The sequence below is a fragment of the Orcinus orca genome, chromosome 15 (genome assembly GCF_937001465.1).
Source record: "Orcinus orca chromosome 15, mOrcOrc1.1, whole genome shotgun sequence".
Taxonomy (NCBI): domain Eukaryota; kingdom Metazoa; phylum Chordata; class Mammalia; order Artiodactyla; family Delphinidae; genus Orcinus; species Orcinus orca.
Genome location: NC_064573.1, coordinates 23356379 through 23383841, shown reverse-complemented (window position 1 = coordinate 23383841; position 27463 = coordinate 23356379). Strand labels below are relative to the sequence as shown.

The window sequence follows — 27463 nt, the reverse complement described above, 5'->3', positions numbered from 1 at the left end:
AGGAGGTAACTACCACCTCAAATGTGAAGACAGCAACTTAAGACCTCAAGGAACGTGAAAAATCAAGGAAACATAACACCAAAGGATCACAATAACCTTCCAGTAACCAACCCCAAAGACATGAATCTGCAGTTTACCTGATAAAGAATTCAAAATAGCTATTTCAAGGAAGCTCAATGAGCTACAAGACAACAAGATACAAGAAAGACAATTCAATGATATTAGGAAAACAGGACATGAAAATGAGAAGTTTAACAAAGATAGAAAACATAAAGAAGAACCAAACAAATTCTGGAACTGCAGAACAGAATGAAATGATAAATGCAATTAAGAGCATAAACAGCTGAATGGATCAAGCAAAAAAATAAACAATCTGTAAAAGTAGAAGAAAAGACCTTGGAAATTATCCAATCAGAGGAGAAGAAATAAAAATGAAGAAGAGTGAAGAAAGCTTATGTGAACTATTGGATGCCATCAGAGAAGCATCCTGGGAAATACTGGAGTCCCAGGAGAAGAGAGGGAGAGGAGGCAGAAAGCTAATTTAAAGGAAAAAGTGGCTGAGAACTTCCCCAAATCTGGAAAGAGATCTGGCCACCCAAGTTCATGAACCACATACATTCCCAAACAAATTCAACTCAAAAAGATCTTCTCCAAGACATATTATAATAAAAATGTCAAAAATCAAAGACAAAGAGAGAATCTTAAAAATAGCCAGAGGGGCTTCCCTGGTGGCGCAGTGGTTGAGAATTTGCCTGCTAATGCAGGGGACACGGGTTCAAGCCCTGGTCTGGGAGGATCCCACATGCCACGGAGCAACTAGGCCCGTGAGCCACAACTACTGAGCCTGCACATCTGGAGCCTGTGCTCCGCGACAAGAGAGGCGGCTATAGTGAGAGGCCCGCGCACCACGATCAAGAGTGGCCCCCGCTTGCCACAACTAGAGAAAGCCCTCGCACAGAAACGAAGACCCAACACAGCAAAAATTAATTAATTAATTAATAAACTCCTACCCCCAACATCTTCTTAAAAAAAAAAAACAGCCAGAGAAAAGAAGCTTATAACTTACAAGGGAATTCCCAAAAGGGTATCAGAAGATTTCTCAGCAGAAACCTTAAAGGCCAGGAAAGAGTGAGATACTACAAAGTGCTCAAAAGAGAAACTGCCAACCAAAAACACTTTACCTGGCAAGCTTTCGCTCAGAAGTGAAGGAAAGATAAAGATGTTCCCAGACAAAGAGAAACAGAGAGCTCATCACTAGACCTGCCTTACAGGAAATGCTGAAAGGAGTTATTCAAGCAGAAATGAAAAGACACTGATTAGTAACATAAAAACTTATGAAACTATACCACACACTGGTAAAGGTAAGTATAGTCAAATTCAGAATACTCTAATACAGTAATTAGGTACTGTGTTGACCACTTAACTCTACTAAAAGAACAGAAGTATTAAAAATAACAATAGCAGGACTTCCCTGGTGGTGGTTAAGAATCTGCCTGCCAATACAAGGGGACACAGGTTCGGGCCCTGGTCTGGGAAGATCCCACATGCCACGGAGCAACTAAGCCCATGTGCCACAACTACTGAAGCCTGCGTGCCTAGAGCCCATGCTCCACAACAAGAGAAGCCACCGCAATGAGAAGCCTGTGCACCACAATGAAGAGTAGCCCCCACTCGCTGCAACTAGAAAAAGCCCATGTGCAGCAATGAAGACCCAACGCAGCCAAAAAAATAATAATAATAATAACGATAGCTGCATTTGCTAATGATGTTCATTACACACAACATAAAGAGGTAAACTGTGACATTAAAGCAAACAGAGTAAAAGGGTAGAGTCTTTGTATGCAGTCGAAGTTAAGTTATCAACACAAAGTAGACTGTTATATCAATAAGATGTTTATATAAGCCTCACGATAACCACAAAGCAAAAACCTAGACACACAAAAAGGTAAAGAGAAGGGAATCAAAGCATACCAACTATGAAAAATCATCAATTCAAAAAGGAAGGCAGCAAGAAAGGAACAAAGGAATTAAAAAGCGGCCCAAAAAACCCCCAAAAAACAAAACAGCATTAGCAAATCCTTATCAATATTACTCTAAATGTAAATGGATTAAATTCTCCAATATAAAGGCACTGAGTGCCTGGATGGATTTAAAAGATCTAAATATATGCTGCCTATAAGAGACTCACTTAGCTTTATGCACACACATACACTCAAAGTGACGGGATGGAAAAAGATATTCCTGCAAGTGGAAACCAAAAGAACAGGGGTAGCTATACTTATATCAGACAAAACAGACTAACTCAAAAGCTGTAACAGGAGATAGAGCTGGTCATTACATAATGATAAAAGGATCAATTCATCAAAAAAGATATATCATAAACATATATGCACTCAACATCAGAGCACCTAAATATATTAAATACTAACAGATGTGAAGGAAGAAAAAGACAATAAGAAACTTTAACACCTATGTTCAATAATATATAGATCATCAGGACAGAAAATCTGTAAGGAAATGTTGGACTTGAATTATACTTTAAACCAAATGGACCTAACAGACATAGAGAGAATATTCCAACAGCAGCAGAATACATATTCTTCTCAAGAAAAAATGGAAAATTCTCCAGGACAGATCACATGCTTGCCACAAAACAAGTCTTAGCAAACTTAAGAAGACTGAAATCATACCAAGTGTATTTTTCAAACACAATGGTATATAACTAGAAATAAAAGTAGGAAAATGGGAAAATTAACAAACATGTGGAAAATAAACAACACACTCCTGAACAACCAATGGATGAAAGAAGATATCAAAAGGGAAATCAAACAATGTCTTGAAACAAATGAAAATAGGAAAATACCAAATCTAATGAGCTGAAGCAAAAGCCATTCTAAGAAGGAAGTTTATAGCAATAAACAGCTACATTAAGAAAAAAGAAAGCTCTCAAAAGAACAACCTAAACTTATACCCCAAGGAACTAGAAGAGGAACAACTAAGCCCAGAGTTAGCAGAAGAAAAGATGAGAGCAGAAATAAAATGAAATAGAAAAAAATCAGTGAAACTAAGAGCAGCTTTTTTAAAAAGATAAACAAAATTGGCAAACCTTTAACTAGACTAAGAAAAAAAGAGAAGAAAAAATTAGAAACGAAAGGAGACATTACAACTGATGCCATGGAAATACAAAGGATTTTTATTACACACCAACAAACTGGATAACCTAGAATAAATTCCTAGAAACATATAAATTACCAACACTGAATCATGAAGAAATTTTGAACAGACCACTAACTAAGGAGCTTAAAGTAGTAATCAAAAAACCTCTCAGGGCTTCCCTGGTGGCGCAGTGGTTGAGAGTCCACCTGCCGATGCAGGGGACACGGGTTTGTGCCCCGGTCCGCAAAGATACCACATGCCACAGAGCGGCTAGGCCCGTGAGCCATGGCCGCTGAGCCTGTGTATCCGGAGCCTGTGCTCCGCAACGGGAGAGGCCACAACAGTGAGAGGCCCGTGTACCGCCAAAAAAAAAAACAAACAAAAAAACATCAATAGATGCAGAAAAAGCACTTGACAAAAATACAACCTTTCATGATGAAAACTCTTAACTGACTTGGTATAAAGGGAACACACCTCAAAATAATGAAGGCCATATATTGGCAAATGCATAGCTAACCTCGTACTCAATGGTGAAAAGTTGGAATCTTTTCCTCTCTAAGATTAGGAATAAGACAAGGGTGCCCACTCTCACCACTCCTATTCAACATAGTTCTGTAAATCCTAGCCAGAAAAAAAAAAAAAGTTATCGAAATTGTAAAGGAAGAAGTTAAATTGTCTGAGTTTGCAGATGTCATGATCTTGTATATAGAAAACCCTAAAAACTCCACCAAAAACTGTTAGAACTAATAAACTAATTCAGTAAACTTGGAGGATACAAAATCAGGAAACAGAAATCAATTGTTTCTATACACTAACAATGGACTATCTGAAAGAGAAATTAACAGCCCCATTTGCAATACCATCAGAAACAATACTTAGGAATAAATCTGACCAAGAATGTGAAAGTTCTGTACACTGAACACTAAGACACTGATGAAAGAAATTGAAGACAACGAATAAATGGAAAGATATCCTGTGTCCCTGGATTGGAAAAATATTGTTAAAATGTTAAAATTCCTTAACTACCTAAAGCAATCTACAGATTAACTGCAACTCCTATCAAAATCCCAATGGCATTTTTCACAGAAACAACAATCCTAAAATTTAGATGGAACCACAAAAGATACTGAATAGCCAAAGCAATCTTGAAAAGGAAGAACAAAGCTGGGGGGCATGACATACTTGATGTCAAAGTATATTACAAAGCTACAGTAATCAAAATAGTTTGGTACAGGCATAAAAATAGATACATACACCAATGGAACAGAATAAAGAGCCCACAGGATAAAGAGCCCAGAAATAAACCCTCAAATATACAGTCAACTAATATTTGACAAGGGAGCCAAAACTACTCAATGGGAAAAGGATAGTCTCTTCAATAAATGGTGGTAGGAAAACTGATAACAAATGAATGAAACTGGACCCCTATCATAACCCACTCATAAAAATTAACTTAAAATGGATTAAAGACCTAAACATAAGACCTGAAACCATAAAACTCCTAGAAGAAAACATGGGGAAGAAGCTTCTCAACATTGGTCTTAGCAACATTATTTTTTGGATATGTACCAAAAGCACAAGCAATAAAAACAAAAATAAGTGGTACTATGTCAAACTAAAAAGTTTCTGCATAAGAAACAAAATGAAAAAGAAACCTATGGAATGGGAGAAAATATTTGCCACCCATTTATCAAACAAGGGGTTAATATCCAAACTATATGAGGAAAACATACAACTTAATAGCAAAAAAATAATAATCCGATTTAGAAATATGTGGAGAACCTGAATAGACATGTTTCCAAAGATGACATACAGATGGCTAACAAGTACATGAAAAGGAACTAATCATTAGGGAAATACAAGTCAAAACCACAATGAGATATCACCTCATACCTGTTAGCATAGCTATTATAAAAAAGACAAGAGACAGGTGTTGGCAAGGATGTGGAGAAAAAGAAATCCTTGTGCACTGTTGGGGGGGAATGTAAACTGGTATAGCCACTATGGAAAATAGTATGGAGGTTCCTCAGAAGATTAAAAATAGAACTATCTTATGACCCAGCAATCCCACTTCTGGTATATATTCAAAGGAAATGAAAACAGGATTTTGAACAGATTATCTCCACTCCCATGCTCATTGACCATTATTCACAGTAGCCAAGACATGGAAAGAACCTAAGTATCCACCAAGGGATGCATGGATAAAGATCATGTAGCATGTGTGTGTATTATTACAATGTAATATTACTTAGCCACGAAAAAGAAGGAAATCCTGTCATTTTTGACAAAATGGATGGACCCTGAAGGCTCAGACAAAGACAAATACTATATGATATCACCATATGCAGAATCTAAAAATCCCAAACTCCTAGAAACAGTAGAATGGTGGTTGCCAGGGGCTGGGGAGTAGGGGAAATGGGGAGATGTTGATCAAAGGGTACAAATTTCCAGTCATAAGATGAATAAGTTCTGGGGATCTAATGTACAGACAACGTGGTGACTATAGTTAACAATACTGTAGTGTATACTTGAAAGTTGGTAAGAGTAGATCCTAAATGCTCTCACCACAGAAAGATGGTAATTATGTGAGGTGATGGAAGTGTTAACTCACCCTACTGTAGTAATCATTTCTCAGCACGTGTATCAAATCACCACATTGTACACTTCAATCTTATACAATGTTAAATGTCAATTACATCTCAATAAAGCTGTGGGGAACATGGGAGAAATAAATATTTTTAAAGGGTAGGGGTAGAGAGATTACATACATGTAATTGCAAACAAATTGATATCTATATAGATAAGAGACATATTTTATCTACATATAAAATATAAAGTAGACATTATACTATATTTTATATATAGATAAGGATATACATATATACATATGTGTGTGTGTGTGTGTGTGTGTGTGTGTGTGTGTGTGTGTGTGTATAATCCCCAAGAAATGAGATCCCAGATCCCATTCGTCACCTTCAGAGAAAGGAAATGCCTGACTGGGGATAAAGGTGGAGAGAAACGTATCACCACATTCCTCTTAGTTGCTGGAATCTTGAACTATGTCAACAGATTACCTAACACACCTTTTTGTTGTTTACACTTTAAAGAGGGTTTGGGCTTAGGAGACAAGAAATATAAGCAAAAATAAGTAAAAACAGTGATTTGGGAATAAATAAAAGTAGCAGCCTCAGGGTTGCTGTCCCAGGGTTTCCATGGTCCTCCTCTCGTCTGCCTGGGGCTGCTGCATGGGCTGCAGAAGTCAAGGTGGAGACAACCCAGCTTCCTGCTAAGGGGAACAGTGCCCCGGAAGTTCCTCAAGAAGCCCCTCATATGTTCTCTTCCTGACTTCTGTTTCCCACGTAGACTGTACACTTTTTGCAAGGAAAGACTATGCCTCAGCCACCTTAATATCTCCCTTAATGCCTAGAGTCAGTCAATGCCTCCAGCAGCTTACTCCAGAGCTCTCTTTGCATGCGATAAATCATTTAGACACAGACCCTGAGCTCTGGAATTAAGTTCTTAGAAGCTACTATAAAGGCTGCTTTGAATTGTTCTGCCTGATTATAAAGTATGCCTTCCTCCAAGAAGACAACACCCTCCCCTTTTCCTCTTTAGATCTATACACCAACCCAGAAAAACGCAGGGGAACAACGGTCCTCATGACCAAGTTTCCAGGAAAATTCTGCCCTCATGTTTGTCTTCTGCCTTATATTCCTGAAACCATTTCCCTCTTCTCATTCCCTCTACCCCTTGGCGAGAACAAAATAGCCACCTTTCCTTCGAATTTCACTTTTCTCCTCCCTTCAAGGAAGCCTGCTTGAGGTTGTTCAAGGCACACTAGTTGACAAGTGGGGCCAAAACACAAAGTATAGGAGAAACTAAAAGACAGCAACTGTGTAATGACAATGGGAGAATGGATAACTCATCAATACCAAGAGCTGATCATGTCTGTCTCTGCCAGAGTCAAAGCCCCACTTAAAGCTTACTTCACTCCCACTTGGACACACACACACCTTTCTCTCGGCAGACTAGAACCTACTAGGTAAAGGGGCAGGGATTCCCGGCTGCCCCAAAGCCACCTCCCTGGGCTTGACAGTGTTAAAAATTCAGTTTGGCTCAAGCATTCTCAGACAGTAGAGAGAATACGTTTTTGAATTGCTGAGTTGGATAATTTTCTGTTTATTTCTTAAACATAAAGCGGGGATGTTAAAAATAACTTGGATTCCTTACACACCATTAGCCTCACTATTTTAAAAGCAGGCTCTGAAATGTCTAGATCCTATTAGAAACTGCTATGAAATAACTTGGATACCTTGTCCATGGACTTGGGAGGAAATGCTGCACAGCGCTAGGTGCTAAGGACACGTAGCAGGCCTCCGGTGGGTGTTTGTAACGGGACTAAGAGTTTTGCAGTATGCCAGCATTTACATTTAAGTGCTTTTCATGTCATCACTTTTCATCCATACAAAAACCCCATAAGCTAGATAACGCTCATTATCATCCTAGGAATCGAGTCACAGTTGAAAGCAGATCTTCAGAGCCCACACTGAAAGGTTCTTCCACAGCATCACATAGCCTCTCATCTGTGACCTTACAAGGTCAGCTGATTCAGGGGCTTCATAGAGAACGAAACTGGTAACTCAGGTGATGCTCCCAAGGTCACACAGCATGTCCATGGAGAAGCCCTCCTGTGTTCTTGCCATTTAACTAGAGAAACCATTTCAACTGGAATACACCATTTAGGGGCTAAGAAAGCCTTACACCTGTATTACTACCTATCTGCCTTCAGACTCTGAAAGGACTGCATCAACTAATTTATATTTTTTTGTTTTTTATATCCATGTAAATTAATAAGAAAGAATCAAACGGGGTTGCGATTGTAATTTCCAGGCGGGATACAATTAAACATGAGGTGACAAATAGAAAGCCCGTGAGATGACATTCCCCCCAACCCCACTCTGGGAAGGCCCTTGCTCATTCTTCTCAACCTATTCAAATCTAAATCATACTCCAAGGCTGAGCTCAAAACTGACCTCCAGAAGGCCAGTGTGTATGCATGTGCACATGTGTGTGTGTGTGTGTGTGTGTGCGCGTGTGTGTGTGTGCAGTGCAGTTCTGAATGCACCCAGAATAGGTAGGGCAGAGAACGGAAGGAACACAGGCCTTAGAGTCCGAGACAAATTCCAACCCTGCCACTTATGGCTCTTTGGGAAATTAATATCCTCCTGTTTCAGTTCTCTCAAATGTAAATGAGGAGAAAACTTCCTACCTTGGAGGACTAGAGCAAAGATCAAAGGAGATAAAGGTTTAAGGCCCCTGGTACAGTGCCTGGCACATAGGTGTTTAATTAGCTCCATGAACCATCCCCAAACTACCCAAGTCCACAACGATCTCTCCATCTTCAATTGCCAAAACATTCAGAGGCCCTGTTGTAGGCATTCATGTATTACAGCAATTGGTATCAACAGTTTATCTGCCCAGAAAGATAAAACACTCTGAGGGGGTGGTGAGGAGCTGGGAGGAAGGCTAATTCTTACCTTTGTATCCCTCACAGCCTCTTGTAGGATGCTCTTCATAATAGAGGCTCCGATATTTTGGAATGAGCTAATTCAAGGGAAAACAAGTTTCAAGCAATTACAAAAAGAACAGTGGCCACAAGGCAGTTTATCTACCAGTCAAAGGTTTTGAAGATATACATACCATTGCACTCCCAGTGCCTCTGGAGGGTCCTCCGTCTTATCCACCAAAAGGGGGAATCCACACTCACATTTTCAATAAACATTCCTCAGCATGCTGTATGCCAGCACTGTGCAAGGCCCTAGGAGACCCAAAGATGACTGGGAAATAGGACGGACCTTCAGAGCCGCCTTGGCATAACAGAATGACATCTACCAAAGGTCACACAAAAAGTAAAGAAGCATAGACAAGGTCCTGTTCTTCCAAACTCCACCTGTTCTCTCAGCTGGAAATGAGGAAGTTGGATAGATTGTCTCCAAGGTCTAGTGCAGCTCTGTCCACTTGTCTATTAATAAATTGCCTCTGGAGACGTGTGTCAAAAGTACACATGTATATTTCTACACGTAACTTAGTACTACATCGGTGTTAGAAGGAATATTTTCCATAATGAGCTGAATAACTGTCATTTATTGCCACAACAGAGATGTCAGGATTCAGCACTCTTTCCTGCCATCTTTCTCACCCAGGAAACGAACTGTTCATGGCAAGAAGCTATGGACAGAAAGGGAACACGTAAAGTAAACCCAGTGGGGACAGGAGAGGCAGCAAATGGGAGTCGTGCTGCTGGGAGCAGGACCAGAGACTGCAGAGGAGCGGGCAGTTCAGGAGAAGACTAAATTAAAGAACAGCACAGGAATAGAATGCTAAATTATTCTGGTTCCATTTAGAAGAAGGATAAAAGGCCCAGCCTGCCCTCATTAGACCCTGAAGGAATCTCATCTAAACCACACTGAAACATTGGGTTTTTTGGACAAATCCTGAATCATCAAGAAAATAAGGTGAAATTATGCTCAGTAAACTCTATTTGATAAATCCTCCCAATATAAAGTTTATGAAGCACTTTGATGCCTAAGTAAACTCTTAGTTGCCCATAAAATGAAGAAACTATTACTCTATTTCCTGATGGTTCAGAGGAAAAGTTTCCCTGTATTTGTTCTAATTTGTTTAAATACCAAAGCCCAGCCATTCTCCCTCGGAAAGATGAACATTCAAAGACCTGGGATATCAGTTCTGAGAAGTGAGGGCCCTTGTGCCACCAGGCCCATGACAATGGCCAGCCCAGGGTGGATCCACAGCTCTCTCACCCTCAACAATTACCTTTTGTTTCCATTTTGCTAGGACCCTGTTCTCAACCAATAAACAAGCTAAGTTAACGCATGCTTATAAATTCCTGGTTACCCTTCCCAAATAACTTATTTATAATAATGTAAAAATGCTTAGCTAATTTGAGGAACTCTCAGCAGCATTTTGGGCAGACCAGAGTACAGGAAACATTTAGGTCCATGGGCCTTTGGAAAGCCTGTTCTCAAAATCCCTGTTCCTGTCCTCTGATTCTTCTGCTTGGAGACAAGGCTAGTTCCAAGGATGTTCGGTGTATAGAGGGATCCACAGGGTTGTAGCCAGGACCCTCTCCCAGCTTCACACAGTGCATGAAGATGACTCAGCCATGGTATAAAGGGGGCTCATATGGGGCCAGAAAAAAAAATCCCTTGGTTTGGGCCCTAGCAGATCAAGACTCTTTCCCCCGGTTCCCCAAAAATGACCCATGAACATCAAACTATGATTTCCAGCTTAACCTGGCATTTTTAGAATTGGCTTTCTTCACTGTCGTGATCTAAATGCAGCCAAGTTACAGACTGTCAATGGAAAAGATTGCAGGTGAGTGACAGAAGTTCCTTAAGAACAGTGGTCCCAGCATTCCGGAAACCATACCACTGGCAAGACGCAAGTAACAAGGGCCTTGGATTTAAGCGAGGATCCATGCTAGTCCCATCTATGCAGTGTCTTCACTCTTTCCTGAGAAGATGCAGCCCAACAGCTCCAAGGCAAAGCCAAGGCGATTCCAGCACAACTTGACCTGACACTGCTCCCTTTCACCTCCACTGCTCCCAGCCCGCCAGCGACTTGACCCACTCTCTTCACAGCTCCTGAAACTACATACATAAACAAATCTACAGAAGTGTATTATACAGATTTAATAAATAAGAATCAATTTAATAAATTAAACATATATCGTAGTTGATGGGAGTCAATTCTTTTCTGTTGAGAAGGATCATTCAGAAAGTTCCAGTTTTTTTTTTACCGTTAAAACCACCCTAGGGAAAAAGAGTAAAAAACCAATCAGCTGAACTACAAAGAAAATGGCATCAACTTAGATTATTGGATGTATAATTTTACACTCCTATTATTTGCTATGTGTGACATTTAGGTTCACTATAACTGTTAAGAGACCCCAAAATTTCACATTTGGTTCTAGATTGAAGATTTAAAATGACTTCATTCTGCTTTCTCTAGGCTATCTTTATTAGTTACCATTTTGGGAAAATGAGTGACTGCTTACTATTTGCAAGATGCCCAAGGAAAGCAACACATTTATCTTCTTTTTAAAACAAAAAGGTAGGAACGCTTTCCAAACACAGGGCTAAGGGGATGAACAGAGTAGAAAACTGAAGTGATGCCTCATGCACAGGAACTAATTTTTAATTGACAAGAGTTATCCAGTCATTGGGTCTGTTAGGCAACATAGAGGCAAATTATTTCCCATATGAAGCCGTTCCACAGTCAGAGGGACTGGAGTGGTAAGTGTGCCTATTGTCACACCCGCTATAGGACGGAAATCCTCCAAGACCACAGAAAATTCTCAGTCCTTCCTTTCTGAGATTTGCAATCAAAACAGCAGACAGCCTTCAAAGGAATGGAAACCGATTCTTTCCAGTCAGCAGAGAGGTAGAAATAGGACCTAATGAACTCCTGAAGAGTCATGAAGCAAAGGGGACAGTGCCAAGAATTAGGGCCAACTGTCCAGTCGGAGGGCACACAGTCCACACGATCAAGCTCACTTCCAACACCAACTGCAAATTCAGAGATCCTCAGATTCAAGAACTCAGTAGGAGTCACCGAAAGCTGCTGTCCTCACTGTTATGATTTATCACAGGGAAAGATACAGACAAAATCAGCCGAAGGAAGAGACATGTGGGGCGGAGTCGGAGAAATACCAACTGCATTCCATTCCTGGCATTGACGTGCGACAATATACACAGAACACTGTCAACCGGGGAAGGCCACCCAAGCCCTGGTGTTCAGAGTTTTTACTGGGGCTCATTATGGAGGCATGATTGACTGCTGTGAAACAATAAAGACATATATTGGTTTCTGCCAGCAGTTCCTAATATCTGGTCTTTGGCCCTGGTTCCTGACACAGAGCTCCTCCTAAATCCCTTAGAATTTCCTGAGTGATAGGACCACCTTTTGTTTTAACGAGGTAACTCTTAGTGGGCTCCTGTATGGGGGCTGGTGAGCAGAAAGACCAAGCCGTAATTGGAAGCTTGGAACTTTCAGCGCCATCTCCTATTCTCCAGAGAGAGAGGGGGGCTGGAAATCGAGCTTTGCCTACACCACAAAACCTTGATAAAAATCCCTAAAGCACAGAGTTCAAACAGCTTCTGGGCTGATGGACACATCCATGTGCCAGGAGGGTGAAGTACCCCAACTCCACAAGGACAGAAGCTCCTGTACTCGGGACCCTCCTGGATCTCACTCTATATATCGCTTCATCAGGCTGTTCATCTGTATGCTTTGCTATATCCTCTATGATACACCAGGACATGTGTTTCCCTGAGTTCTATGAGCCCTTCTAGCAAACTAGCAAACCCAGCGAGGGAGTCGTGGGAAATCTGATTTACAGCCGTTTGGTCAGAAGCACAGCTCACAACCTAGCACTTGAGACTGGCGTCTGAAGTGGGGGCAGCCGTGTGGGACTGAGCCCTTAACCTGTGGGATCTGAGGCCAACTCCAGGTAGACAGTGTCAGACTTGATTTAATTGCTGGACACCCAGCTGGTGTCTGAGAATTGGTCAGTGTGGGGAAAAAACCTACACATCTGGTGTCAAATGTGCTGCGTGTGTAGTGGTTGTGTGAAAGTAAAGGAAAACAGGGTGTCTTCCCCAGACAACTGCCTGTGAGGCTGATCTCCAGCCACGCTGGGCATGGCTCAAAGTACCCCCCCTAAATCGTTCTTGATCTTTCTGGCATGACCACGCCCCCTCCTAAGATGTGGCCAGCTTCCACCCAAAATCATACTGGTCTTTCTGGAATATCCAGCCCCTACCCCTGAATCACATTGTTTGACCATGACAAAAGCCAGACCTGGGCTTCCCTGGTGGCGCAGTGGTTGAGAGTCCGCCTGCTGATGCAGGGGACACAGGTTCGTGCCCCGGTCCGGGAAGATCCCACATGCCGCGGAGCGGCTGGGCCCGTGAGCCATGGCTGCTGAGCCTGCACTTCCGGAGCCTGTGCTCCGCAACGGGAGAGGCCACAACAGTGAGAGGCCTGCGGACCACAAAAAAAAAAAAAAAAAGCCAGACCTGTTTGTGGGCAAGGTTAAATTTGTTCACATGCAGAGGGGAAATGGCCCACTGTCATTTCAGGCATAAAGTCAGATATACTGACCCATTATCACAGAGCGAAGAAACCAGTCAGCCTCCTAGATTTGAAGCCAGCCACTGTTCCCTACCACACCTCTCTTTAAAAGGGGGTAAAGAGCAAGGCAGTGACAATGAGTTGGAAGCTAAAAAAAAAAAAGAAGGAAGGAAGGAAGGGAGGAAAGATGGGAGGGAGGAAAAAGAACTCCACATACCATTTCTTCTTTAAAATGACAGTTTCTCTGTGGGAAATCCATTTTACCTCCAGCACCAACAGGACTTAGTTTGCTCTGGACTCCACCGAGTAGTCTGCCAGCTACCTGTGGGGAAGCTAACCTGGAAGCCTGCTAGCTCATCTAACACATCCGTCAGAATAAACTCGGCTCTGCCGTGGTCACACACCACCCAAGGTCGCACTGGCGCACAGCAGACATCTGCTTCTCGCTCCTGCTCTGTGTTCATCACGGGTTGGCTGGGGATTCTGATCTACATCGGCCTCCTTCTGGAATTCAGGCCGATGGGGCACCTGCCTGGCACAGCGCTGGTTACCATGGCAGAGGGGACAAAAAGGGACTGGCGAAGTGTGCCACCTGAAACGTCACAAGTTACTTCCATTCACATTTTCTTGCCCAAACCAAGCCCTACAGTCATGCCCAAGTTCACCTGGGTGAGGAAGTACAATTCTACCAGGTGGTCAGAAGGGGAGGAAGACCAGATATTAGTGAACAAGCCAAACTCTGCTACATCCATTTCCCAACCAAAGAAGCAATGTCTCCATCCAAGTCTCTGACAGGATGAAGGGGCTCTGAGTGGGAATCTGGGAGCCTATGTTATTGTTTGGGGTTTGTGCTAAAAGCAAGGAACAGGGGGTGCTCTCTACCGAGTTCAAAGGGTAAGGTGGGACAGCTGCAGAAATAAATGTTTTGGTTTCACATGTCCACCTTGCTTCGCAATGTCAGTGCCAGATGTCCAAAGGCCTCCTCACAGGAGGTTACTAGTCCCTTGTCTCCAAAAGGCTATTCCAACGTAAGTCAACACAATGGCTAGAGCTGTACCAAGAGCTTAAGTGGTAACTTGAGTCTAACACAGTCAGCGACAAGGTGCCCTCAACTGCGCCTTAATCTGCAAATCCAAGTGCACTGATTTACCATGTGAAATAACATCATCATTTTAGTTGTAAGAAATCACAGTGAAGACAAGCGCCAGAAGACATGTGTTAGGTAAGTGGCTCTTTTCAAGAATGAAAAAAAGATGAATCACAGAAACTCCTGATAACTTACCAACTCAGTTCAGTATGAGCTAAACTAAAACCCCATCACTTCTTCACACAGACTTCAGTCCAGCCGAGGGGAATTTAGTACTGGCATGATGGAACTGCTGTAACCTAAATGAAGCACTTAACATTTCTATTAAGTTTTATGTTGCTTGTTCCAATCCATCAAGGTAAAAGCAGCTAGCCCTGAGCACTACACATTAAGAACCAACTACACATAAAGAAGATCACTGGCAAACTAGCGAGTACTCATAGGAAGGAGAGGGTAGTGAAGGTCTGTTAAGCGAATAACAGTGGAGGGGACTGGACAGGTTTATAGCTTGGAGGGGCCTTGGGAAGGTTGTTTTCTGTCTTGAAAACACCTGAAGAGCCGTTGTGTAGAATACGATAGGTGTTCTCCCTAACTCAGGCGGGCAGGAGTGGCCTCATAGGTGGGATTCAGGAGGAAGCATCGGCTACTGAGACAAGAACCACTTGTGGCAGCGTGAGCATTCCACGGGCTCAGAACCACAGCCTTCTACAGTACCTGGCTGACAGCAGCCCCAGGAAGGGGAGCTGGAGCGGCTGACCCATTTGGGGGTAAGGATTCTACATGACTAGTTACATCAGTATTTATCTGGATACATGAAGGCTAGGAATAAGAATGAAAAAATTCTGAAACGTTAGCACCAGGTCCAGAAAATCCCTGAAGGTCTCCTTAGAGGGTATCTAAACGCACAAACAGCAAGAGCCTTTTCTGAAAGGGGCCATGGGAAGGACACAAGGTAAAGTCAAAACATAATGTGCAAACAGGAAAGACAGTGTGCAGCCCTGGCCTACTGTTTGCTACGCATGCGCCTAGAGCCCTCAGGTGATCTGCTCAGCACCTTCTGCCCTGTCGCTGCTCCCACAAGAGTCTGACTTGGGGCTGAGCACACAGTAGGCATTTAGGAAACAATCCTCCAGTCAGACAATATTATCACCCTCTCACCCAAACGGAAGCTGACAAGAGGCACAGCTGTGATGGGAATGTGGGCCTTTATGACATTCATTCACGTTTCACTCTCCCATCCAGAAACGGGACTTGAATGGAAAATATGGCAGAGATTTCTGGAAGATGCTCTGCATGAGCTACATACGTGCAGAACGGTAGCAAATAAACCTGGAAACAACACTCAAGAGAACTGAGGGGAAGAGAAATGGATTCCTCAGTGACACATGAGCACGGCCTAGGACGAAGGGAGATGCTGGTATCCCAACCCAGTGAAACACTAGGTTAGATAACCAGCAAGGGTCTACAAGAAGAAGCACGTGGATTATACATTCTTACAGCTCTTTGCCACACCTAGAAAGGACCTAAGAGATGCACACGGTTCATCCAAACACACCCCACACACATCCGCCAGGCCTTCAGAGGACAACATGCACGGGCTGGTTGAGTCCAAGTGCCAGTAAAGATTCCGGCAGCAGGACCCAAACCCACAGGCCCTCAAATCCCTCAGTGTCGAGGACACATCAGGGCTTGATACTTACTTTCAACAGATCTATTAGTTACCTTAAAATAGGGAACTCCAGGAGAGGTCGCAATTAAGTACCTCCCGCAGGAGAAAGTTTCTGCGGAATTTTCACGTCTTTCTCAGCACAGAGGGAAGTTGAAGCTCCCGCCAGGATGCAAATCTTAGAATGACTACAAAGTGACCTACTTTCAGGTGTCTTTAAAGGTTTTAAGAGCAGCAATCCCCTAGGATCATCCCCAAAAGTGAGGTCTTTAAATTAAAAATGTTGATGGAAAGAGCTTTCGAAATGTATTTCATTTGTCATAAAAAGTGTATTTTTCCATTTGTTTAAAAACTGTATTCTAACAACAACAAAATCTCTAAAAAGATTATCCAACCAGCCTTAACCAAAGTCATAAGAGGTTGGAATTTAACTTAACAGTGGCAGTCCCAGAAAAAAAGATTTCTGCAAACAAAGAAAAAATGTCATTTGAAGGATACTAAGGCATATCAGGGGGGAAAAAAATGAATGGTTTTCCACTATGGTGGTGTTTTAAAAACTCAAAAGCCGTTCTAATTAAACCTTCAGACTTGTTACACCATTGGCCTTCACTGGTGCCTGTGACATTGATGGAAGAAACCATTTACCAAAAACCGACACACTTCAAAACACTTCCTGCCTGGCTCTTTACATTTTTTTTTTAACTTTTTCTTTGCTTTTTAAATTAAAGGAGCAGCCGTTCCCGGTATACAAATTACCATACCACTTCCCTAGAAGGTAGAAAAGGTGATGTAAGACAGTAGCTCAAATAATGATTTACTGAGGGCAAATTACATGGTATGCGGTCTTTTTTCAATATACTTTCATGCTCAACCTTCACTCGGTCTAACCTGTAGCAGGTAGATGGGCCAGCTGTCTTGAAATATTTGTGCCAGACACAATCTTAGAGATCTTGGTCCAAGCTTCTCATTTTAGATATGGAAAAACCAAAGCCCAGACAGATGAAGTCACCTGCGCAAGGTCACACGGCCCGTGAATGGCATAGTCTTATTGGCCAAGAAGAAGGACTTCTCTGGAAAGCCCTTTTCTTATAGGGGATACAGATGGCTAGAGACAAGCAAACCTGGGGCCTGCCCTCGGGTGACCTCGCTGCCTCTGGAGACCTCCTGCGTGAACCCGCTTCAGTTCAGTGCAGCCAGGAGCCCGGGCTCGCCTGGCAACCTCAGTGAACCGTGCACCACAACACAAACAGCAGGTAGGAAGGAGCCAGGCGGTGAAGCGGAGTGCAGGCCTACACTCCCCACACCCTGCGTCCACATGTGTTCAGTGAAGAAGCACAAACACCACCAAGTCATCTAGATGTTGCTGTTTTGGATAACACTTACAATTCTGTACTTTCACCAAGGGCTGTTAAATCTGAATTAACTCAGCCATGAGACTCAACCTGTATTTTTATGGGATCTCTCTAAATGTTTTTCTGCATGACTCATAGATTCTTAGAACTGAAGGGGATGTTATAAAAGTCAAATCCATCTGGATAAAAATAAAAAGCACACATATTTAGGCTTGTTTAGGCACAGAAAACAGCTGGAAGGATATAGGACAAAATGTCTTCTGTGGCTGCTTCTGGGGAGGGTATAAGGTGGGAAAGGGAAGGGGCAGACTTTTTACTTCATTTGATTCCATGCTTTTGTTTTTCCACAAGAGCGTGATCTGCTCCCCTCCCTCGGCCCCCTGCACTTACTTGTCCTCCCTCCATCAGCATTTCACAGGGTTCCACTGGGGGCGCCATCTTATCTCCGTCTACACACTCAGGGAAGTGACAGCTTACAGACACAGTTTCCATCCTACCTCATCCCTGATGAAACCCTAAATCCCCATTTCGAGCCTGGAATGCTTTCTTGTGCTGTAGAACTGGATGTCTAAAGGCCTGAAGGTCAGGACCACCAGCTGTTCCACAGACTTCTCGACCCAACCTGCCCCGAACAACTGACCACCCTCCCCCGCCCCTCTTCTTCCCCACACTGGGTTCCCTCCTTTAAGTGCCCAGGTCAGAACCCTGGGAGCCATCCTTGATTCTTCCCTGTACCTGCCCCACCCAGTGAGTCTGCAAGTCTTCCTGGAACCGCTCTCAAAGCAGGTTTCTCCTCTAATCACCACTACTGCTCCCTCCTGAGTCACCTGAACTACTCCAGTGACTTCCTGCTGAGCACCCTTGCCAATGCCTCCAACCCCCCACACGGCTCACGGCTCTGTTTACTATACGAAGCTCATGACGTTCACTGAGCAACTCCTGTGTGTCAGGCACCATTCACGGCCCTGAGGATACAGCTGTCAACCAAACAGACATGGTCCCCATGCGCATGGACCCTATATGCTAGGGATGAAATTGACTCTAAGTTCCATTTAGGGCTCCCCATTGCTTCAGGTAAAATCCAGACATCTTAGGTAGCACACAAGACCTTTCCTGACCCCAGTGCCAACGACCTCACCCACCTCACTGGTTACCACTTCTTGCCCCCCATCCCTGAGACCCCAGACATTTTGGACCATTGCCACTTCCCTGAGTGCACATTGCTTTCTTATTTCTGTACATGCTCTTCCCACTGCCCAGAACACTCTTCCCTTTTCTGCCTAGTTACCATGTCCTCTAAGTCTCTGATCAAGTGTCTCCTCCTCCAGGAAGCCTTCCCTGACTCGATTCATTGAGATACCTTTCATCAGAACCCTGTGCAGGCCTCTGTCACAGCACTTGGCACACAGTCCCATATTTGTGGGTTTAATCTCCCCCACAGGATCAGAAGCTTCTTTAGAAAAGGCCCTGCTCCATCCCTCATCTCTCTCGCATATCTGGCACACGGACACATAAACACGAAATACTTAGGGATCTGCTCCTAAGGAGCTCGATAACTATGCTGCCAAATCCTAGGATCCTGTGGGGCAGACAAGGGGTGGAAACGGTTACCAGCACTGATGGGTGTGAAAAATGCCACTGCCCATAACCAGAGATAAAGCTATACTACTACGACTCTACAGCCCCCTGCCCACCTCTGCTTTCAGGTGCCCTCCATATATGAATACACTGTGCCCCTAAAAGGCTCACAGTCATTAGAAAGCACGTGCACCAGGTTTTAAAGTTAAAATGTCAAGTTCAGCTTTCAGGAGCCTGCCTGTGACCCCCTGGATGCCTGCCTTGGATGCTGTCTCCTAAAACAAGCTTCCAGTCTTTCCTTGGATCTGATTCAGAGACATCTTGGCTTCCTTTTTATTCCAGGGTTCAGTTTTGCTTTTGCTTTATTGTTCTTCCTAACCCCCCACACACACACCTCCCTCCCACCCACCATACCTCCACACACAGCGAAAACAGCTCCAATAAAGAAACATGCCAAGACGTCAGACTGGGTTGGCATGCCAGTCTGACATTCCCAGGATAAGGAACTTCCATCACACTATACCCACCATGAATTCTTCCCGTAAACAGTGGACCCCCTACTTCACCCAGAGGTGTCAGTCATTCTGGGTCTCGGCTCCCTCGTGAAGAGTCTAAATCCCAAGGATCATGATTCAAGATCTAATCCTAAAATTCTATTATCAGGCCTTCCTGGATACTGGTGGGCTTTGCTGTCAGATCTAGCTCGAGTGACCTCAATGCCATCATTCAACGTGCAATCGTACTCTGAACCTCATAGGTCCACTCATTTGCAAGTGTTTCTTAATGTGTTGCTCTTCCTTTTTGTAAAAAAAAGGCATTAATATGACTTGAAAATGTTAATTCATTACTGTTTTCCTTTTTTGAACTATAATATTGTATTTGCTGATTTAGTTCATTATTTTTTCCCTGCCACAATTATACACATATGCGAAGTCCAATAAAAGAAAATTTTCAGTGTCACAGGAAAAACACTTGATCCTAGTAAGAGTTAATATGTGTTAGTTTCCCTTCTGAAACCCTGATTTGTTAAAAAGCCTGGGCAGAGCTAGGACTGGACTGTATCAGAGATCTCTGTTTTGGACCACTGGAGTACATAATTTTCAAGGGATGTGAGGGAGATCAGCTCTCTGACCTGGTCACCTGGCATTGTTGGGGGATCTGCTACTTCTTTGGGGAAGGGTCCACTCTGAATCCCACCAACTCCTGGGTTCCAGCTTCCTCAGCCTACCTTCCAGCTCCAGGGATGCAACAAACCGCCCCCCGCCCCCCCAGAGAGCCCGTGTCCCAGGGGAACACCCACCCAGTTCAAATCCTCCTTGGCCTCTGATCTAAGAAAGCTGGAGGCATGCTGAGAGCGGTAATTGGAATGAAGAATTATGTACACCGGAGAGCTGAGTCATCATAACGAGGAAGTCCTCTCCGGACCGCAGTTCTTCAGCTGAAGACCAACACATTATACAGCAGTTCAATTTTCAGGACCTTGTGGAAAGCACAGCCTGCTGACCCCGTGTCCTGGTTGAGCGCCCCCTTATTTCCTGCTGAGATGGCAGGCAATTAATTAAAGCCACCTGCCTAATCATACAGCATAAGCTGCCTCACAGAATCTCAGAGGCTTCCCTGGGTGTCCCAGGGCTTGACCCACAGAGAAAGTACTCCCTCACTGGAACCTGTACGGAACATTCAGGGATGATGAGTCTGGGTTAAGAAACTAAAGACATCCCTCCTATATTGAGAGAGATGAAAGATGACAGGTAATAGTCTAGCAAATGAGGTGCCACTGCTTTCAGCATGATTCCAAGGACAGCTTTTTAGTGATTTTTATTTCAGATTTGACTAAAACCTTAAGCACTGAGACCAGAAAGGAGCTAAAGCATTATCCGTTACCCCGATCACCACAAGACTGACTGCCCACAGGTCTTGACACCACAAGTTTTCCCAGGTAAGAACCACATGAGAACAGGTGATCCCTGTACACCACCACCCACAGGCCCAAACGACCAAAGAAACCTGCCTAAAATGTTTTACTGTGATTTATACCTTGAATTTACGACTCAGAAAAGCTAAAATAATCATTTCCTAAGTTCTGATACTGGGGTTCTTAAAACCTACATAGAGTGGGTGTCAAATCTATGTATATTAGTTGGTGTTCATCAAAAACACGTATTCTGCAAAACTAAAAACCAAAAATAACGTCACACTGGAAAGTTACTCATGCCCTTTGTTCATACATTGGTGAATTCTGGATTCCACTCTGAGGCAAGCAGCAACTAGAGTTTATTTCCCTTATAAAAGTGCAGGAACTCAAACTAAAATTATTACCAGTAGCATGGTAATGCAGATTTGAAGTAGTCGTCTCATTGTCAGGGCTATAAAGTAATTGTGAGTTTCTGATTAGGTTTCCACAAGAATATCGACGTCCTATGGTGCAAATTAATCACCTAACATTCCAGCTTACCCAGAAGGATAACATGGCACATTTGCATTTTATACACTCTAATTTCAGTAAAAAGAGTATGGTCATGTTCATTGTTTGGGAGGTTAAAACTAAGGATGTCTTACGTAAGGCACCAAAATATAATGCCCCAAGTGTTCACTTCAAAATAGTGACTCTCAAGCTAGGAGGGACCCCGTGTGCAATGAGAAATGTTATCGTAATAATAACGCAGGACACAGAATATTAGAAACTCCTAAAGGATGGAATATATTCTGGCAACTGATAAGCATAGCAGCAACCTGGGAAAAATACTTTGTTTTCCTTATAAAAATAAAACAAGGGCTTCCCTGGTGGCACAGTGGTTGAGAGTCCGCCTGCCGATGCAGGGGACACGGGTTCGTGCCCCGGTCCGGGAAGATCCCACATGCCGCGGAGCGGCTGGGTCCGTGAGCCATGGCCGCTGAGCCTGCGCGTCTGGAGCCTGTGCTCCGCAACGGGAGAGGCCACAACAGTGAGAGGCCCGCGTACCGCAAAAACATAAAAAATAAAAAAATAAAACCATGTCAGCCTGTGAGTGGGGATTTGAGCAAAGCCTGTGTACAAGACCACACTATCCTTGCCTCCCAACTCCTGCAGCCTTGGAACACATCTCCACCACCATCCGTACCTTCCCACCGTCAGGAAGCACATGATCAGCTGGTACAGCAAGATGCCCGTGAGGCCAAGGACCTGGCTGAACCCCGACAAGGGCAGTCAGCTTCCCTAGGCTCTGTGAACACGGGGGTCCCTTCAGGGCCAGGGCTCCATGGGTGTGCGGTCGCCTCACAAAGCCTGCCTTATTTATGCAGAACCTCCACACGTGTGTGTGTGTGTGTGTGTGTGTGTGTGTAGGTGTGCGTGCCTGGAGAATGACAGAGGTTGCCTCTGAGAAAGGAGGGATATGGGCACGTGGGCTTCACTTCTTATTCCAGAGATCCCTATGTTGTTTGTATTTTTACCAAATTATATTGATTGTGTGAAAAATTTTAAAGCTTACCCAAAAAGTCAACAAGAAACGTCTGACAATCCACGACCACATGACACTGAGGGCAAGAATCCCCTTCTTGTTTGCTAAATTTGGCCCCCTTGGTTCTTAAACTTTGAACCGTTAACGCTCCCCCATGCCTTCCTTGATTAGTAACGGTAACTCCGAGCCCGCCAGCATGTTGGGGAGAAGCAGGCAGAGTTCAGGTGGTAAAGTCAAGGTGGGGCCCAAAGACCTTGGGAAGAGTCCTCAACCATCTCAGTGCCTTGTGTCTAGTCTACAAACATCAGTTTGAGTTCACATCTGTTACCTATTATCTGGAAGTACCATGAGGGCATTTAGTTCAAACTGCTTAACAAGCAAAAGCACAGATTAATAATCCATTAGCTTGTTTAATAAGCACTTCTAACTGGGACAGGCCACAGTGAGGTAGGAGTGACTGGAATTAGTCACAGCAAGGCCTGTTTGAGGCCCTGGAATGAATGAGTAAATTCTCACCTGTCCAAGGTGGTTCTGCTACAACCCTGCCTGACACTAGCTATTAAGTTGTACACTTAGGTTTATAAGGCCAGCACTCACAAGTCTGTCTTCCAAGTACTTTGCTTGTAGCACAGTAAAGAGGTAGCAGAACAGACTGGAAAGGTCTGCTGTAGAGCAGACAGACCTTAATCCCAATTGCAGCTCTTCTTCTAGTGGTTTTAACTCACAGACCAATGTAAAAAATAAAAGTTAGAAAAAAACACTTTTCCAAATTTATATGCGTCAATGTATATGTCTCTGACATGAGGAGACACTCCATAAGCAGTAGCTGCAATCACTCCAGGTAAGAAGCAATCTTGTGGCACAAACAGCTAGACTTCATTTCATGTATGCACAGTGAGCTAAGAATTATCTCTTCTGGTATAAATTTAACTAAATATATTTAGCCTTTAACTAAAACAAAGCTCTTCATTAGTAGAGCTTAATATAACTTTAACCAGTATTCTTACCATCATCTTTTAAAATACGACCCATATTAGGGCAAGATTTAAAAGGACTACAAGTGCCTGTATTCAACCAGCTATGTATCTTGGTAATCCTTGAGTAAAAGTTTTTTCATCTCACCCTCAATATTTTGAGTTAAAATCTTCCTAATGTTTGTACACTCACCATTGCTTCTAACCACCTTCCAGCAGTTTATTTACATTCTAATGAAAGAGTCCTGATGCTCCCAAATTATTCAGAGAAGAGTCATTAAGTTGCTTTGCCTGGCTCTCCCAATACACGCAGTGAGTTGTTTCATCCTATTTCTTCTATCAGAGCAGGTGCAAAAAGGAAGAGGAAAAAGCTAAGTGTGTTTACATAAGACTTGGCAACTGTCTTTTTACCAATCAGAAAAGTGACCTCCTCTCTGACTAGTTTATGAGAGGTAGAATTTCTGAGCACTAAACGGAATCTCAGAAACCGAGACAAATAGATCTAAAAATGCTTTATGAAATAGGAAGGATCGCAGTGTCAGAGATGACTTCGAGGTAAGTTTAAATGGTGGGTTTGTTTTGTTTTGTTTTGTTTTGGGCTACGTTGCTGTGCGTGGGCTTTCTCTAGTTGCGCGAGCAGCGGCTACTCTTCGTTGCGGTGCGCAGGCTTCTCATTGTGGTGGCTTCTCTTGTTGCAGAGCACGGGCTGTAGGCACGCAAGCTTCAGTAGTTGTGGCTTGCGGGCTCCAGAGCACAGGCTCAGTAGTTGTGGCACATGGGTTTAGTTGCTCCGCAGCACGTGGGATCTTCTCGGACCAGGGCTCAAACCCGTGTCCCCTGCATTGCCGGGTGGATTCCCAACCACTGCGCCACCAGGGAAGTCCCTAATGTGTTTTTAAAAGTTAACTTCAAGTCCTTTCATACTAACAGGCCAAGAGCAGGAACTAGAAGAGGAAATAAATGAATAAAATGGCACCTGCTGTGGTCATGCACAAAGAGAGAGGTTCCAGTGAGGTGCCATGCCTTTCTGGGACCACAGCCTCAACAGAGCCTTCAGACTGTTCCAGTTCAAAGCCAAATTAACCAGCACTCAACTACCCAGAGCCAGTCCACTGGGCTTCCAGAACTATTTAACATGGATTAAAAGAAGATATATTTCGTATTTAAAATCAACTTTTAGGAGACATCTACCATCAGTACACAAGCACCACAATCTCCTATGCCTTCCACCGCCTTAAGTAGACTTCAATTTTAGAGCAGCTCTAGATTCACAACAAAATTGAGCAGAAAGTACAGCGAGTTCCCATGTGCCTCCTGCCTCCACACACGCACAGCCTCCCCACGATCGACACCCTCTCAAGAGTGGTACATCGCATGTCAATGCAGGCTCATCAGCTGTTAACATCACTCAAAGGCCAGAGTTTAGGTTTCACTCTCAGTGTTTTATGTTTCATGGGTTTTGACAAATGTATAATGACATGTATCCACCATGACAGTATCATACAGAGTAGTTTCACTGCCCTAACCATCCTTCCCTTCCTACTAACCTCTTGCAACCACTGATATTTTCACTGTCTCCATAATTTTGCATTTCCAGAATGGCTTATAGTTGGAATCACACAACATGAAGCCTTTTCATATTGGCTTTTTGTTGTTGTTTTTTTAATTCAGCAGGTTCTTATTAGTCATCAATTTTATACACATCAGTGTATACATGTCAATCCCAATCTCCCAATTCAGCACACCAGCATCCCCACCCCACCGCGGTTTGCCCCCCTTGGTGTCCATACATCTGTTCTCTACATCTGCGTCTCAATTTCTGCCCTGCTAACTGGTTCATCTGTACCATTTTTCTAGGTTCCACATAGATGCGTTAATATACAATATTTGTTTTTCTCTTTCTGACTTACTTCACTCAGTATGACAGTCTCTAGGTCCATCCACATCTCTACAGATGACCCAATTTCGTTCCTTCTGTGAGAAGCCAGATGACGTGACCATGCGCTGCGCTCTGAGAGCAACCGGGAGCTGGAAGCCTGGGCTCTGCTGCTGTTGAGCTGGGTGACTTTGGATGGCACTTAACCTCTCTCTGCTTGAGGTTTCCTGGGTTCCAAGTTTAGGCCCAGCCTTGGAAAATGGTTATGGGGGTCAAGGAGGAGAATAAGCATGTGGAAGCACTTTGAAAATGCCAGCTGGTTGGAATGTATGAAAAGTTTTCTGCAAGGACTGAAATCATTACATATCCGAGTCAGAAAGTGGAGGAAGGCATCCTTTTTTTTTTTTTTTTTGACAACACAGGGAGGGAGGAATATATGTTGCACCAAAACTTGTGCCTGATTTCTTAGGTCTTTCCGAAGGTCAGAGGAGCTCTGCCCGTGCTTAGCTGTGGGTTTGGTTCACCTAACTCTGAGGCTGACTGTATCTCAACTAGGGTCTGTTTAGTTTCAGAAGTGAATGACAGCTCTAGACAAACCCATCTTACTTCCTTGAGAGTCTACCCAGGGTAATGAGTTTAAACTTTCTCTTTGTCTCTTGTGGTTGTTAGTCTTCACGCATGAGAGGAGCTGTAGAATGACAGTGCTTTGTGCGGCCAGCTCTTCTCTGGAAATGCCGAGTAATGGTGAGGGTAAGAGCAGACACCGTGGTGCACGTTTACGTGTAATCTGAGCTTCGTGGTGATCCATACACATTATCATTCTTAACCTAGGCATCAGATATTCGGCAAGCTTCCCCACACGCCAAGAGGTTGATAACACAGCTCCTTCCTCAGAGCACACTGACTCTTTGGGGAGACAGTGACCAGGCAGGCTTAGATTGGGAGCTGGGCAACTGACACTCCCATTTTAGTGCTCTCAGCCCTGGACTCTGACCTTGGCTAAATCTGTCACCTCCATGCGCCTTGGGATTTTCCCTTCAAAATGAGGACTTTGGACCAGGTGATATTGAGGGGTCTCCCCAGGTACATTCCCTATTATAGGAGCCTGTCCATTTACAAAGGTAATTGATGATTAAATTGTAAACTGCATGAACAGTACATGTAGTAAGAACTTCACACAAGGGAAAGGCGTAATTCTGGTTCCTAAGGGTCAGAAATGGCTTTGCCAAGAAGATAGAAAAGGAGGTGGAAAGTCTAAATATATAAGAGCAGGGAGTAGAGGCTCACCTGCCCAGCTGAGGTGTTGGTGTAGGAAAGGGCAAATTTGCTTGAGGGTCTAGAGGTTCCTGGCAGTATCCACCTGTGAGCCAATGGGAGACTCAGTGATCTTTCTTTTCCCTACCTTTTTTGTGCCATAAATACCTGTGTATCTGATATGCCAGAGACTGTTTCTGCGTTAGACACATGGGTCCAAGAAGACCTTATCGTATCAAACTAATATAACTCTCTTATTGATGACTTTGAACTCACTACTTTCTGGTCCCTTCCCTCCTGGTCCCTGGTCCCTAGAACTCATGTTCTCAGGGAAATGGCTTTGTGTGCACCCTTCCACATTAGATATGCTTCTGCTACCCTTTATTTCCACCTATGAGAATACCAGCATTTAGTTGTGGGAACTTCTTTTGTTATATAGAGTAAAATCTCCAAAGTTTTTCCGTAGAGTTTTAGTGAATTCTGATTGAGAATTAAAAAACCAAAAAACCAAGCTCCTATTTGTTCAATCAGTTCTTTAACTCAACCATCATTTAAGTGCTTACCCTGCACCAGGCACCGGGTATGCACTTGTAAACAAAACAGACATGGTTTCTGCCCTCATAGCTTTGGGTCTAGTGGGCGGGGCAAACACTAAGTCGGTACACAGATAAATGTGAGATGATCAATTTGATGGGTGGCATAAGTGAAACAGAAGAGGATGACGCAAGAACAAGAGGAGTACCTATTTCAGACCTGAGCGGGTGGCCTCATTTAGAAAGAAGAGATGCGAAGAAGCTCCTGAGGGAAAGGAGCTCAGCTGGAGTCAGGGAGAAAAGTCTGTTTCAAGCAGAGGGAAAAGCTAGTGCAGAGGCCCAAGGTAGGGAAGAGCTTGTAATGTTGAAAGAACTGTAGGAAAGGTCAAAGG

At 43.6% G+C, this 27463-nt stretch overlaps 1 protein-coding gene across 2 annotated transcripts in view; it reads right to left on the bottom strand.

The window, feature by feature from the left end:
* The window catches only part of MYO5B (myosin VB), a 387779-nt gene that overhangs the window by 324660 nt on the left and 35656 nt on the right, over window positions 1-27463 (bottom strand). Inside the window, exon 1 of one of the 2 annotated variants that reach the window (XM_033421388.2) lies at window positions 17807-17913. The exons of the other annotated variant lie outside the window; for it this stretch is intronic. Coding sequence (XP_033277279.2) covers window positions 17807-17908 — 102 coding nt within the window. The 5' untranslated portion in view covers window positions 17909-17913. Of the gene's footprint in view, window positions 1-17806; window positions 17914-27463 lie in introns of those variants that run through there. 2 annotated transcript variants of the gene reach the window in all.